Source organism: Cervus canadensis, chromosome 6, assembly GCF_019320065.1.
Source record: "Cervus canadensis isolate Bull #8, Minnesota chromosome 6, ASM1932006v1, whole genome shotgun sequence".
NCBI lineage: Eukaryota > Metazoa > Chordata > Mammalia > Artiodactyla > Cervidae > Cervus > Cervus canadensis.
The window spans coordinates 43,302,904-43,319,184 of NC_057391.1; the positions used below are offsets into that span (position 1 = coordinate 43,302,904).

The 16,281-nt window shown below is 40.7% G+C and overlaps 1 protein-coding gene across 1 annotated transcript in view; it reads right to left on the bottom strand.

The window, feature by feature from the left end:
- The window catches only part of RAB8B (RAB8B, member RAS oncogene family), a 69,206-nt gene that overhangs the window by 7,749 nt on the left and 45,176 nt on the right, over positions 1 to 16,281 (bottom strand). The window contains exons 2-6 of the mRNA XM_043471741.1: positions 15,443 to 15,503; positions 11,852 to 11,912; positions 2,537 to 2,614; positions 1,462 to 1,551; positions 118 to 183 (exon numbers count right to left, since the gene is read on the bottom strand). Of these exons, the coding sequence (XP_043327676.1) occupies positions 118 to 183; positions 1,462 to 1,551; positions 2,537 to 2,614; positions 11,852 to 11,912; positions 15,443 to 15,503 (356 nt within the window). The remainder of the gene's footprint in view (positions 1 to 117; positions 184 to 1,461; positions 1,552 to 2,536; positions 2,615 to 11,851; positions 11,913 to 15,442; positions 15,504 to 16,281) is intronic.

Here is a 16,281-nt window from a genome sequence, read left to right on the forward strand (position 1 = left end):
TGAAATGGAAGTGGAAGCATTCACTAAGGCAGGAAATACCAAGGCTCGGAGAGTTGAACACAGGCACCAAGACACGAACGCTACTACATAACAAGTCACCAAACATTTTCTTCTCACCTCTTCTACATTCATACTGGATTTTGCACTCGTCTCCAAGAATTTAATCCCATAGTCAATTGCTAACTGAAAGACAAAAGAGGAACACTGAAATTCAGGGCAAGCTTCTTGAACACGTAGAGCATTTATATTTTTTTAGGTTTTCCAAAGTCCCAAAGAGAGAGTACTTAGTTCAGAACTCCTGTGGTCCTCAAATTTCTCTGCTTTCTTCTATCATGTTTGAAATTTAGAGATCCAATTCCATCATCCTAAGTAACTAAAATGGTACCACTTCCACTCAAAATATAACTTGAGTACTTTTCTTTTTTTCTATTATATCTTTAGTTCTCTAATATAATCACTAGAAAACATATTAGACACTTACCTCTATCATAAATTTGAGATACATTTGACTTCAAATTACAAATCTCCAACAATTACTATTATATGTTTTCATTATTTTCTTAAAAATTGGGTATTTAAGATAATAAATATTATCTTAATAAATAAAATAAATAAATTTTCTTAAACTGCATAAAAGAACTAAAGCTTAAAATATTAAAACTTAAAATCTCATTGCTTGGGTTTCTATTGATTGTGGCAAATTGTGAATTCTTCTACATCCCCATCTATTTCCAAAGAATTCCCAGTTCATTTGCAACACCAAGACTAAGTGAATGTTTTCAAGGGAAAAAAGTGTACAGTCAGATCAAAAAACAAAATGCATTTTGCCTATACTCAAATAAAAAAGAAAGAAGCTAAAGCAAAATTCCAAGACTTAAAAAATTGAAACACATAAGTCAGTTTGAAAAATGTCATAGAAATGAATATATATGTATAACAGACTCTTGTTTTGCAGGATACAAAAGAGGGAAAAGGTTATAAATATAAATATCTACAGCTCGATGAGTTTACAAAGAGTTTACTCATGATGACCTAAATCTAATGTGTAGTAAAATACTCTTGGGAAAAAAAAAAAGGAATTGAAAAATGATTACTGTTGAAACTTTACCTATCCTCTGATTTTTTTTCAAAGAGAAGGAACTGGTTTAACTTCAGAACTGGGAATTTGCACAGAGATATGGAAGAAACAGCCTGAACTTTCAGCTGCGCAAATCTGAAAAAGGACCAAATTGTATCTCCCAGAAAAGAGCAAATTCTTGAGGAATGAGTCATGACTACACAGTGTATGGAGTTGGAGCTTGAATACTAATTCATACCATTCAAGTATGGATTACAACTGTCTGCTGGCTTTTTAAGTGGATTAAAATATAGATATTTTAAAAAACTTCAATAAATAATAGTATGAAAATGAATGCTTAACATGAGTAGACTCCAATCTTCATTTATTCAGTTCAAATTTACCTTCTCTCCTCTTTCTTTTGATACTTGTCTTTTGTCATTCATATCACATTTGTTACCCAGGATCATTCTTTCAACATCTGAAGAGGCATGCTGCAGGGATAAAACAGTATAGTAGGAAACAACATGAGAAAAACACAGTTATCCAAAAGGCAAATCTTAACCTGTCAGAAGGAGATCCATAAATTCAATTGTAAAACAAATAATCTCTTACTCAATACAAAACCAGATTCAGAGAAAAATTTTTTAAATGAGAGGAGGGGAAAGTTACAGCATAACTTTTCCCCCATAACTTGCAGTCATTCTTAGGTCTTCTTTGGTACATGAACAAACAAAAATAAAACCTATAGTTATCTAACAATAAAACTCCCAAATGTTAGTCTGGGTCAAAGAAAGGAGAGAATCTCAGTACCGAGAGAGCCAATGCAGAAGGTATTCTGGATTTTGAACTACTTAAACAATAAATTCACACAGTTTAATATAAATGTGTATGAAATTATTTCAGAGTCTGAAATGTCAGAGACATTAAAAAAAGGTCTTAATACCAATCAAACTGGAATTAAATCAAATTTTAAATATCTAAGATGAACAAAATGTTAAAAGAGCAAAATGAGTTACCAGAATCAAGATGTATTTCTGCCAGTCAAAGAGTGTGAGGGAACAGACAGAACCTGAGACCCAGACAATCCATGGGGTCGCAAAGGGTCGGACACGACAGAGACTGAACGACAACGCCTTTCTAAAGGCTCTGAGAGCACACGCGAGTTACCTCTTTCTGACCTGAGTCTTCTCCTGTGTAAAACACGGGCTTTTCAGATTAAAGTATTTTCCAGACTGGGGACAAGTTTAAAATTCTGTGAAACTGCCCATCTGCCTGCACTCCCTAGGCCAACGGAGTAGTCAGACTGGCAATACCAGAGACGTTACCCTCCCTGGCACTCCTGAGAGCGGAGGGCCCGGCCTGCCCGCACCCTGCTGCCAGCAGCTCAGCTCCCTGACTGGGAGACAGAAGGAGCGAGCCCTTTATAAGCACCCAGCAGGATGCTTCTCCAGTATCCACTGTCTTTCCCATACCTACCTCTTCAATGTTTCTTATCCAATTTTTAATATTGTCAAAGGACTTTTCATTTGTGATGTCATAGACCAGCATAATTCCCTATAAGAGGAAAAAAAAAAGATCTTTATTTAGTGCTTCATACATTTTAAAGCAAAGAATATCATGTCAGTGTACTCTTCTCTTCCAGGAACTCTGTTTGTCCTTTTTCTGTCTTTATAAAAGGAATTTATAATAAAAGTTTAAAATACAGAGAAACAAAATAAATAAAATCTTCCATTGTCTCACCATGTAAATAAATACTGTTAACATTTTTTTTTATTGTTAACTTTTAATGAATTAGTGATTATGGTAAAGGTGATACACCCTTTCTACCTGACCTCATATGATGAGAACTGGTACCAATTAAAGCTAGCAGGATATTTATGTTAAAATAGAGGTAACACTGAAGGTAAAAGGTGATCACTTCTGTTGTGCACTTATTTATTCTAAGCAGAAATTATCTTGCTTCTTACTCTTTAAAAAAATTTTTTTTAATTTTTTTGGCCACATCACATGGTATGTGGGATCTTAGTTTCTCAAACAGGGATTAAACCTGAGTCCCCTGCATTGGAAGCATGGAGTCTTAATCACTGGACCACCAGGGAAGTCCTTTTGCTTCTTACACTTATTCTAAGATTATAACCACACAACTTTAGATTTATTTCTTTTTATATGAACTGGTCAAATGTTACTAATCTAAAAAAAGTAAATCACAGACACTCAAAATATAATGCATTTGTTACACAGTTTAATGAAGGCAGGAAGACCCCATGTCTGGTATTTGTAAACAGTTAATCTTCTAAATGTTTCAGCTGACACTTGTATGCTACCCATTTCAAAATCTGTATCACAAGATTGCACTTGTGTATTAAGTGCTAGATCCACCTCTATCTATCCATTTCAACAAATATTTATTGAGTACCTACTATGTGCCTGATAGAGTAACAAATGCTAACAGTAGTAAATAAGACAGACAAAGTCCCTTCTTCTTATGGACAGTTGGCAAAGAAAACAATGAACCATTAGTTATATAATTAATTATAATTTAGACAATTGTTATGGAGAAGGCTGAGGAGTTCTGAGTGAAAATGCTAATCTAATCTGGCTGAGGGGCTACGGTGGTTCACGGAGGGTTTCCCTGAGAAAATGACATTAGAGCCAAGGCCTGAGGACTGAGAAGACTTGAACTGGGCACAGGGTAGAGGCTGGGGTGAAGAGGGGAAGCCCTCAGTGTCCAGAATATCACAGGAACGGGGTAAATTATCTTGCTCTCCAGAAAGGCCCAGAACCTATTACAATGAGTAAAGACGGTAAGACTGGCAAGAGTGCCCAGGTTTGAGGGACGTTACTGGTGGTCCAATGGCTAAGACGATGAGTTCCCAATGCAAGGGGCTGGGGTTCGATCCCTGGCCAGGGAACCAGATCCCACATGTACCAACTGAAGATCCCAGAGACTGCCAGGAAGATTGACGATCCCGTGTGCTGCAACTAAGACCCAGCACACTCAAATAAATGAATAAACATGATAAAACAAAACAAAAAAAGAGTGCCTGGATCCAGTGGGAGAAGGGCACAAGATAAAGCTGAAGGCAAAGACAGGGGCCAGGGTGCCCTGGGGAACACTGATTGGACATCAGCTCCTAGACGGCCCATTTGGTCACCGAAAACTCAACTAGGCAAAACAGAACATTGTCTTCGTCCCCTCCAAACCTTCTCTTTCTCCCTCTACTCTCATTGTGAAGAAGTGCAGTGCAACCCTGCATGGCTTCCCTTGTGGCTCAGCTGGTAAAGAATCCATCTGCAATGCGGGAGATCTGGATTCGATCCCTGGATTGAGAGATCCCCTGGAGAAGGGAAAGGCTACCCACTCCAGTATTCTGGTCTGGAGAACGCCATGAACTGTATAGTCCTGCTGCTGCTAAGTCATTTCAGTCGTCTCCGACTCTGTCCGACCCCACAGACAGCAGCCCACCAGGCTCCCCCGGATTCTCCAGGCAAGAATACTGGAGTGGGCTGCCATTTCCTTCACCAATGCATGAAAGTGAAAAGTGAAAGTGAAGTCACTCAGTCGTGTCCAACTCTTAGCGACCCCATGGACTGCAGCCTACCAGGCTCCTCTGTCCATGGGATTTTCCAGGTAAGAGTACTGGAGTGGGGTGCCACTGCCTTCTCCAACTGTATAGTCCATGGGGTTGCAAAGAGTCGGACATGACTGAGCAACTTTTACTCACTCACTCACCCCTGCCAGCCTGCACACGCAGACCCCTGGGAGTAATTTCCTCTACCACCAGTCAGTCACTAAGTCCTATGGACTCAACAATCTCAATATTTCCACAATCCGATACCCCACATGCATGGCCTTATTCACATTTTTATCAATTAGCCTTTACCTGGGTGACTTAGGTCTCCCTGCTTTCATTCTTAACCTCCTCTAATCCACTCTCCATAAGGGCACCAGAGTTATCACCTCATTGCTTAAAATCCTTCAGCATCTCTCCATTGTACTCATAATTATATTAAAATTCTTTAAATAGTAGGCAAAATCTTTCAGGGTCTGGTTTCCAACTTTATAAATAAAAATTAAATATATATGTAAATAAACATAACTCATATATAACACACATGTACCTGTAGATGAAAGAATTCAGGAAACAGCAAAATGTTAACAGAAGCTATGTTTCACGTGGGGTTTTAAGATGATTTCTTGGGATTTTGGAAGCTTTTGAATTCAGCAGAGGCCACAAGACTGGAAAATATCAGTTTTCATTCCAATCCCAAAGAAGGGCAGTGCCAAAGAATGTTCAAACGACCACACAATTGTGCTCATTTCACATGCTAGTAAGATTATGCTCAAAATCTTTCAAGCTAGGCTTTAGAAGTGCATGAACCAAGAACTTTCAGATGCACAAGCTGGGTTTAGAAAAGGTAGATGAACCAGAGATCAAATTGCCAACATTCGTTGGATCATAGAGAAACCAAGGGAATTCCAGAAAAACATCTACTTCTTTTTCACTGACTATGCTAAAGCCTTTGACTCTGTTGATCACAAAGAACCATAAAAAATTCTTAGAGAGATGGGAGACCACCTTACCTGTCTCCTGAGAAATCTGTAAGTGGGTCAAGAAGCAACAGTTATTAGCTTACATGGAACAACATACTGGTTCAAAATGGGAAAGGAGTAAAACAAGGCTGTATATTGTCACCCTGTTTATTTAACTTATATGCAGAGTGCAGGATGTGAAATGCCGGGCTGGATGAATCACAAGATGGAATCAAGAAAAGGATCAACAACTTCAAATACACAGATGATACCACTCTAGTGGCAGAAAGTGAAGAGGAACTAAAGAGCCTCTTGATGAGGATGAAACAGGAAAGTAAAAGAGCTGGCTTAAAACTCAACGTTCAAAAAACTAACACCATGGCATCTGGTCCCATCAATTCATGGCAAATAGAAGGGAAAAAAGCGTAAGCAATGACAGATGTTATTTTCTTGGGCTCCAAAATCACTGTGGACAATGACTGCAGCCATGAAATGAAGGCACACTTGCTCCTTGGAAGGAATGCTATGACAAACCTAGACAACGTATTAAAAAGCAGAAACATCACTTTGCCAACAAACATCTGTATAGTCAAAGCTGTGACTTTTCCAGTAGACATGTATGGATGTGAGAGATGGACCATAAAGAAAGCTGAGAGCCGAAGAATTGATGCTTTCAAACTGTGGTGCTGGAGAAGACTCTTCAGAGTCCCTTGGACTGCAAGGAGATCAAATTAGTCAATCCTAAAGGAAATCAATGTTGGAAGGACTGATGCTAAAGCTAAAGCTCCAATACGTTGGCCACCTGATGCTAAAAGATGATTCAGTGGAAAAGACCCTGATGCTGGGAAAGACTGAGGCAAACAGAGAAGACAGAGGCAGAGGATGAGATGTCCAACTCAATGGACATGAATTAGAGCAAACTCCAGGAGATACTAGGGATTCCCTGGTGGCTCAGACAGTAAAGTGTCTGCCCGCAATGCAGGAGACCTGGGTTTGATCCCTGGGTTGGGAAGATCCCTTGGAGAAGGAAATGGTAACCCACTACGGTACTCCTGCCTAGAAAATTCCATGGATGGAGGAGCCTGGTGGGCTACAGTCCATGGGGTCGCAAAGAGTCAGACACGACTTCACTTTCACTTTCCAGGAGATTCTGAAAGACAGAGCAGCCTGGCGTGCTGGAGTCCAGGCACAGTGGGACACAACTTAGTGACTGAACAACAAAATTACATGTAAGCTTTTCACAAGTAGAAAAATAAATATTCTTTAAATTTAAATGGCAAACAACATTCTTCTTTACCTTCCTCCTCCTAGCCGCAAAAGGAAATGTTTAACTTTGACTACACTGTAAAGATTTTACAATAAGCAAATTTAATCAAAAAAATCAAAGTGGAGAACTATACACTTAAATGCTAAATTTTATCTTACATATATTTTACAACAATTTTTAAAAGCCTCAAAAAAATGCAACCTGAATAATTCCTGATTCAAACAGCCTAGCTGACTACAATATTAAAATTAACCAAAGTATTTCCAGAGCTCTACTACCTCTTGGGCTATGTAGACAAACTGGATCTTCACTGCTGTCTGTCTGTCAAGTAGTACTTGGAGTAGTTAGCACAGGAAGTGAACACAGTGTAGTGGTTAAGGGCACAGATTCTGGAGTCAGAGACGCTCAGCCTGGGCTTCACCACATGCTACACGGGAGATGCTGGAGAGATTACTTTGTTGCTCTCAGTCTGCATTTACTCATTTGGGAAGTAAGGACAGAATATTTTCCACACTGCCCTTTTAAAAAAAAAAAAATTCATTTATTTACTTTAAAAATATGTATTATTTATTTTTATTTATTTGGCTGCACCAGGTCTTAACTGTGGCACACAGGACCTTTCGTCGTGACATGTACACTTCTCCAGTTGTGGCATCTGGGCTCTGGAGCATACACACAGGCACAATAATTACCGCACGTAGGTTCAGTTGCTCTGTGGTATGTGGGATCTTAGTTCCCCAACCAGGGATTGAACCCACATTTCTTGCAGTGCAAGGCAGATTCTTAACAACTGGACCACCAGGAAGTCCCCCAGATTGGATTTTTGAGGATCAACTGACATATTATTGTAAAGTACTTTACACAGAACCTGGAAGTTCATGGTTCACGTACTGCTGAGGCCTGGCTTGGAGAATTTTGAGCATTGCTTTGCTATCACGTGAGATGAATATAATTGTGTGGTAGTTTGAACATTCTTTTGCATTGCCTTTCTTTGGGATTGGAATGAAAACTGACGTTCTCCAGTCCTGTGGCCACTGCTGAGTTTTCCAAATTTGCTGCCATATTGAGTGCAGCACTTTAACAGCATCTTTTAGGATTTGAAATAGCTCAAATGGAATTCTGTCACTTATACTAGCTTTGCTCGTAGTGATGCTTCCTAAGGCCCACTTGACTTCGCATTCCAGGATGTCTGGCTTTAGGTGAGTGATCACACCATCATGGTTATCTGGGTCATGAAGATCTTTTTTGTTTAGTTTTTCTGTGCATATTTGCCATCTCTTCTTAATATCTTCTGCTTCTGTTAGGTCCATACCATTTCTATCCTTTATTGAGTCCATCTTTGCATGAAATGTTCCCTTGGTATTTCTAACTTTCTAGAAGAGATCTCTGGTCTTTCTCATTCTATTGTTCACCTTTATTTTTCTGCACTGATCACTGCGGAAGGCTTTCTTACCTCTTCTTGCTATTCTTTGGAACTCTGCATTCAAATGGTATATCCTTCCTTTTTTCCTTTCCTTTTAGCTTCTCTTCTTCTCTAAGCTATTTGTAAGGCCTCCTCAGACAACCATTTTGCCTTTTTGCATTTCTTTTTCTTGGAGATGGTCTTGATCACTGCCTCCTGTACAATATCACAAACCTCTGTCCATAGTTCTTCAGGCACTCTGTCTATCAGATCTCATCCCTTGAATCTATTTGTCACTTCCACTGTATAATCATAAGGGATTTGAACATCCATGAACTTCTAGATGTTCAAGCTGGATTTAGAAAAGGCAGAGGAATTCAGAGATCAAATTGCCACCATCCCCTGCATCATAGAAAAAGCAAGGAAGCTCCAGAGAAACATCTACTTCTGCTCTAGACTACGCCAAAGCCTCTGACCGTGTCGGTCACAACAAACTGGGGAAAATTCTGAAAGAGATGGGGATACCAGACCACCTGACCTGCCTCCTGAGAAATCTGTATGCAGGTCAAGAAGCAACAGTTAGAACTGGACATGAAATAACAGACAAGTTGGCTTAAAGCTCAAAATTCAGAAAACTAAGATCATGGCATTTGGCCCCATCACTTCATGGCAAATAGATGGGGAAACAGTGGCTGACTTTATTTTGGGGGGCTCCAAAATCACTGCAGGTGGTGACTGCAGCCATGAAATTAAAAGATGCTTACTCCTTGGAAGGAAAGCTATGACCAACCTAGACAGCATATTAAGAAGCAGAGACATTATTTTGCCAACAAAGGTCCGTCTGGTCAAAGCTATTTTCCAGTAGTCATGTATGATGTGAGAGTTGGACTATAAAGAAAGCTGAGCACCAAAGAACTGATGCTTCTGAATTGTGGCATTGGAGAAGACTCTTGAGAGTCCCTTGGATGGCAAGGAGATCCAAGCAGTCCATCCTAAAGGAAATCAGTCCTGAATATTCATTGGAAGGACCAATACTAAAGCTGAAACTCCAATACTTTGGCCACCTGATGCAAAGAACTGACTCACTGGAGAAGACCCTGATGCTGGGAAAGGTTGAAGGTGGGAGGAGAAGGGGACGACAGAGGATGAGACAGTTGAATGGCATCACTGACTCGATGGACATCAGTTTGAGTAAGCTCTGGGAGCTGGTGATAGACAGGGAAGTCTGGTGTGCTGCAGTCCGTGGGGTCTCGAAGAGTCAGACACGACTGAGCAACTGAACTGAACTGAACTAACTTACCTAGAACCTAGGACACAGCTTGGACTCAATGACTGGCAACTATTACTAGTTTATATCTGGTTTCAGTAGCAGAAACCCTTTAACTACTTCCTATGTTTTTAGGCTAACTGATACTATGAATCAGTTGGAAATACAAATTCAGGTACACCAGTTAAAAATTTTATATATTTAGTATACAGACCTTTAACAAAAACAGCCTCTTTAGAGTTCACAAGACAGTACTGAGAAATGTTAACGCAGTAATATGGTCCCTCTTCTCCTCCGAGCCTGACTGTCCATCAGGGTTACTGCTATGCCTACACATGTTGCTGAATAGTATGAAACAGGCCAAAGGGCTCTGTCATGTGGCAGACTCAGTAGTGTGCTTGCCACTATGCTGTGCGCCTGAGCCAACCCAACTAAACCTGCCAGAACCACCACTTGTGGAAATGAGAACATGATGACCCCACATCCCACTGAAATGGATGACATGGAGGACCCAAGACTCAAGTAGAGCAGGGTTTCCTGAGGATGTGTCTAAGATTGTTTCTGGGTCTGAAATTTTTCACTGATTCACTCCTTCAGCATGTATTTATTGAACATCTATTATGTGTAAGGCCCTGGCATCATAGCAAAGTAAGAGAGACAAAAAATCCCTACCATCAAAATGGAAAGGATGATATATTTTAGAATAGCCATGATATCTAATTACATGAAATAGTGTGAAAATGGCTAGGCAATAGATAAATGAAAAAGACAGACCATCTTCAAATCTCCAAGAACATATTTCAATGATCTCTTGCATTGTACCATAAGCTAGAGCTGCACATCCAAGGCAAACATTTGCTCCACACTCTAAGTGTTCTCACCCACTGTCTAGTGAAAATGAGCTTGTAAGTGGTATCGATATGTTATTCCCCCAAAATAAAAAATTGTGTTTAAAAGATGCCTCTAATCAAAATTACGGATGAACTATTCTAAATCATCCCTGTTAAGATGTTCTTATTTACCCTTAAAAAGGCCTTTCTGGGGGAAAATAAACAACAAACAAACTTCTTCACACAAGGTAAGTTCCTTCCCTTGGATTCTAATCTAAGCAAAATAGAGAGTAGTTGACAACCACCCTTCTTAAAATAATGACTTTTAAAACCTTAAAGTATTATAGGGTGGAGAACATATATATATGTAACGCTTAGCTGTATATAGTTCCAAGGTAGGACAGCTTTAAAAAGGAGTTCCCAAAAGGAATCCCCAACCTCTGGGGGGATGTTACTGGCACTCAAATAATGGAGGGTGAGTGGCAGTGAAGGAGGCGGGGAGAGCAGCATATCAACAGAGGCATCTGTGGGTTCAGATCACAACTGCCTGCAGCAAAGCGACAGCCAGCACCCCGACAGCTCCGCCACCTCCACACCACTCTCAGCACCAACAGTCTTTTACACAACAAGCTAGGTGTGATGGCAGCTGGCACCCCAGAGTCTACCAGGCTGGTCTACCTGATCTCGACTGTGCAGTCTTCTCTCTGAGCATACGGGATTTCATCATAATTTAAAGCTCCAAGTTATACGTGACTTAGGCCTAAAAGCCAGAGATAAAGCCCTGCTCTGGGTCTGACGTTCTAGGCTCGGCTCAGTAGAGCTCAGCTTCGACACTGCCTTATTCACCATTGTACTCGCAGCACCACACAGCATCCACCATGAGCCAACAATAGAATGGGTTGTGTAGATGAAGCATCTTAGGATGGAAAACAGCCAAGTGACGAAGTTATGATAACAAGGGTAAGGCAAGTATGTAGCAAGGAAGTACTTGGTAGTCAAAGATTCACCAGATGCTAAGCCTCAGATAGTCACAGATCTTTTGGCTACTTCCTGGCCAGCTGGCAGAAGACTGGTAGAGGAGACTCCAGAAAGATGAGCCAATAAGAGTGGATGCTGTAGATCTGGTGAAAGATAAAGCATGGTGGTGGCAGGGCTGAATGGGGGAGAAGGTGCAAGAAATGAATACTTGGTCATGGAGCTTGTGGTTTGTTAAGACTTGGCAAAGGCATTAATAAAAGGACAAAGCACAAAAATATATGATCACTCAGAATGTGTGCAGTTCTAACCCATCTCCAAATACGTGAGTAATATTATGAAGACCAATGGTTGAGGACACAGCTACTAAATGCAGTATAAAAAAAACCTTTAAATGCCTTGTTTTCACATCAGAAAATCTATTTTCTCCAATGTACTAGACTCCAGCTTGAATCCTACAAACTTGACGAATGAATATGCATGTTTTACTTCGACGAAACCCTAAAACACACTCACCATGGCTCCTCTATAGTAGGCTGTCGTGATGGTTCGAAATCTTTCCTGACCCGCTGTGTCCCTAAGATTTGAAACAAAGGAAAGAGTGGTTATAAAAATCATCAACAACATCGCTGACGAGAGACTCTGAGCTGCAAGAAGTTGTAATTGTGGTCTGCTCACAAATGCAATGGTTTCAGGGAGAAGGGGGACAAGACACAAAGGGAGCCTGTTGTGTGCCTGTGAGCTGGAGGCGGCTGCGGCCACGGGAGCCTGTCAAGAACTCACAATGACTTGGGTGAAAAACTTGGACTCTGATGACAAAAGCAGCGACAAGAAAATGCACAGCCCTGCTAGGAACCGGCACACTGTGTTCGTCAACCAGAAGAGGAAGAGAATAGAGAATAGTTGTAAATTCCTGGACTCCGAGAGGCAGTTCAATTCCTTTCTATAAATGCCTAATCATTAGGGCATTTTGCTCTTTTGACTGAAAGTCTGATTTCTATACAAAGCAAGCAGTCAGACTGGACTTACTACTGTGCAAATTCTGCTCAGTAGAGCACACTAAAATGGATCTCCTCAAGAACTTTTTCAGCTCTAGAGCCTGTGATTAAATGAGACCCTGGAGTTCAACATGCAACTGTTGACCAAGACTTCAAGATATGAACAACACCTCCAAGTTATATACTTGCATTTATTCCTACTTTTTTGGCTAATGACATACCATTAAAATACATTCTGAAAAATGTTGACATTTCAAATTACATTTACCAAAGCAATTCTTATAAAGGAAGTCAAATTTCCTTGGTATCTGGGAAAAATCAATATTCCTGAATTTTCCACTTCCTGCCAGAACTAATTTCACTCCCTGTGTTACTAAGACAAAACTAAATTGTTTAATTTGATTGCTTCTAAAAAGGAGGCATTTGTGGAAATATACTAAAACTCTAAAATGTGCATACCAAATTTAAGTGAGATGAAGGCCCAAAGACAATATGGTAATTTAAAATGTTAATAAATACCTTACCATTTATGTGTACTTTACAAAATACTTTCAGATGGTATGCAAATGATGCCCACCACAGCCCAATGTGGTAGTTTTACCATCATCCATGGTCTCCAGAAGAGAAGACAGGCTCAGGTGGGCTGTGGTCCCAGCTCTGCCACTAAACAGCTCATGTGAGTGCTGAGCCGCTTCAGTCGTGTCCAGCACTTTGCGACCCCATGGACTGTAGCCTGCCAGGCTCCTCTGTCCATGGGATTCTCCAGGCAAGAATACTGGAGTGGACTGCCATGCCCTCCTCCAGGGGATCTTCCCAATTGAGGGATCAAACCTGTGTCTCTTAGGTCTCCTGCACTGGCAGGCGGGTTCTTTACCACTAGCACCACCTGGGAAGCCCAAACAGCTCATACCCTTGAGTGAGAGACAAGTATCCAAGGCCTTGGCTGTTTAGTGCAGGGCTGGGTCTCACACCACTATTATCTTATCCTGCCATCTCTCATTGATCAGGATTAGATAACACAGGCAGTTATTTGGTACCCAGCAAACAAATGGGGAAAACAGAAGCCAAGCACCTTTGAGCAGACTAAATATATTTTGATTCTAATATGTTACTTGATTTAGAACCAGCTTTGCAGTGAGGATGGAGAAGAAACCCTACCATCCTGAAGGCAGGTCATGAAGACTGAATGTAGACTATTTTGCTGCCAAGAGTGCTGATAAATAGTGCCATGGAGCCCTAATCAGCTGATCACCCATAGGCTCCTAGAATGTTCCTTAATGTTCTGATCAAGACTATACAGCAGTGGTTCCCAGCCTTTTTGGCACCAGGGACCAGTTTCATGGAAGACAATTTTTTCCATGGACTGGTGCAGGGGGAATAGTTTCACGATGACTCAAGCACACTGCATTTCTTGTGCACTTTATTTCTATTATTATTGCATTGTGATACATAACAAAATAATTAGACGACTCACCATAATATGGAATCAGACCATCAGGCATTAGATTCTCATTAGGAGTGCCACAACCTAGATCCTTGTATGTACAGTTCACAAGGTTTGCACCTCACCTAAGTTTGCAGTCCTATGAGAATCTAATGCTACTGCTCTGACAGAAATGCAGAGCTCAGGCAGTAATGTGAGCAATGGGGAGTAGCTGTGAATACAGACGAAGCTTCCCTCTCCTGCCTGACCTTTGCCACCTGCTGTGTAGCCTGGTTCCTAACTAGGCATGGTAGTGGTCCCTGGCCTAGGGGTTGGGGAACCCTGCTGTACTACACAGCGTCAGACATTCTCTTTGCTTTTCCCTTTTTTAAAATAATTTTTTTAACCTTTAAAATATTCGACTTATTAAATAGCAACAGATGAAAAGAGCAGCATGTGGTAACCTTCAAAATGTTTTCTAATGAAATATACTGGGAACCTCTATACGGGCTTAATACATGAAGCTGATGCAAAGTTCTGGGACACTGGGGTAGTTGTCCCAGTTCTATCACTAACCCAGACACATGCCCTCAGATGGACTTAACCACTCTACATCCCAGTTTCCTGTAAAAGAAAAGTGGTGGATTTCAATATAATGTTCTAGTTTTATCCTGGTTCTGAAATTCAAAGAAGAAAAACAGTCCAAGGAAAAAGCTGACATATATGTATTACTTTACTATTTTGACCTGCTTCCTTCTGAAGTCTATGATGTTCTAAATGTCTAAGCTTTGTTTCCTGCTGTCATCGTCACACATTAGGTCAGCAAACATCATCAAAACCTTTCCTTAAGGCTGCAAACCTATGTGGCTCCATGGAAGGCCTCATACTGAAAGAACTTAGATCAGCTTATAGGAGGTTCAAAAAAAAAAAAAAATCTAAGAGGTGAGTTCAAGCCAGAAATATTCAACCAGGCAATCTGGAGGAACCATATTTATTCTTTGTAGTTTGACAGATTCTTCAGGAATTAAACCAGTTGGAGTTGGCTGATCATAAGGAGACCTTTGCCTTGCACATTACATGAGAGATGAGAGGCCTGCCTTTTTCCTCCCTTATTCTCCAGTGCAGGGTTCCCCATTTTAAACTGAAGCAGAGGAAATAGGCAAATAAATGAGGAAATACCAGAGCCGGAAGGAAATTCAGATGTCATCAGTCCGACCAATCAATTTACAAATGAGGACAAGAAGGCCCTGAGAAGAGAAGCGAAGAGCTCCAAGTTCTTAGCATATAGGCTGACTCTAGACTGGCACTTTGTTTGGGATTCTTACCCCTTGACTCCTTTGCCTTATCTGATTTCACAGCTACAACAACTACAGTGAAAAAGTACTGACATATTTTAGAATTTAGTTTCCTCCCCTCTAAAATTAGCATTTTGGAAGAATGAGTTCTCAGATCTCTCCTGGCAGTGAGCATTAGTGATACCATCCTCACTATCCCACTCGTGGTAGAGACATCTTTGAATACTTACCCATGTCCCCTTAGTTCTGATAAAGAAAAGATGTTTTAGCTACCCAAGGATACCTCTAATTTACCACAATTCACCTTCTCATTCCTAAAGTAGAATGAGTTATGTAGAATGACTAAAGTAGAAATGCTGTTTGCATATATATATATATATATTTTACTTACCATATCTGAAGCTTAATTTTCTTTCCATCTAGTTCTATCGTTCTGATTTTAAAATCAATGCCTGCCAGAAAAAGAAAGAAAGACATGCTCAATGTCTTCAAATATAATTCAAGTCTTATTGGGAAAAGGACAAAGATTTCTATTGAAGAAAAGCTCTCCAACGCACTGGAAAATGTGAACACAGAGAGGGTGTGAACGGTATGTGTCCCCTGAATACAGGCTAAAGAAAGGAATGCTAATTACTCTGCAAAGAATTCCCACACATGTTAAATGCAAAGTATTATATGCCTCGTTATTTTGACACAAATGGATCACATCCCTCAAAGTTACGTAATTTAGATAGATTGAGACCATGCCATATTTTCTACTTCCTGAAATGCAGATAAACAAAGCTTCCTACCCACCCCTCATGCCCCTGGTGCTGCTGCTGCTGTAGCTAAGTCGATTCAGTCGTGTCCGCCTCTGTGCAACCCCATAGATGGCAGCCCACTAGGCTTCTCTGTCCCTGGGATTCTCCAGGCAAGAATACTGGAGTGGGTTGCCATTTCCTTCTCCAATGCATGAAAGTGAAAAGTGAAAGTGAAGTCGCTCAGTCGTGCCTGACTCTTAGCGACCCCATGGACTGCAGCCTACCAGGCTCCTCCGTCCATGGGATTTTCCAGACAAGAGTACTGAGTGGGGTGCCACTGCTTTCTCTGCCTCATGCCCCATCCTTCCCCAAAGAAGGCCATGAGACTTCTTTCCATTTTCTTCCACCTCCTTCCATTTATTTCTTTAGAATCTGCAACTGGCTAAGGAAGAAAGAACAAAACAAAAACCATCTATTTGAAGGCAGAAAT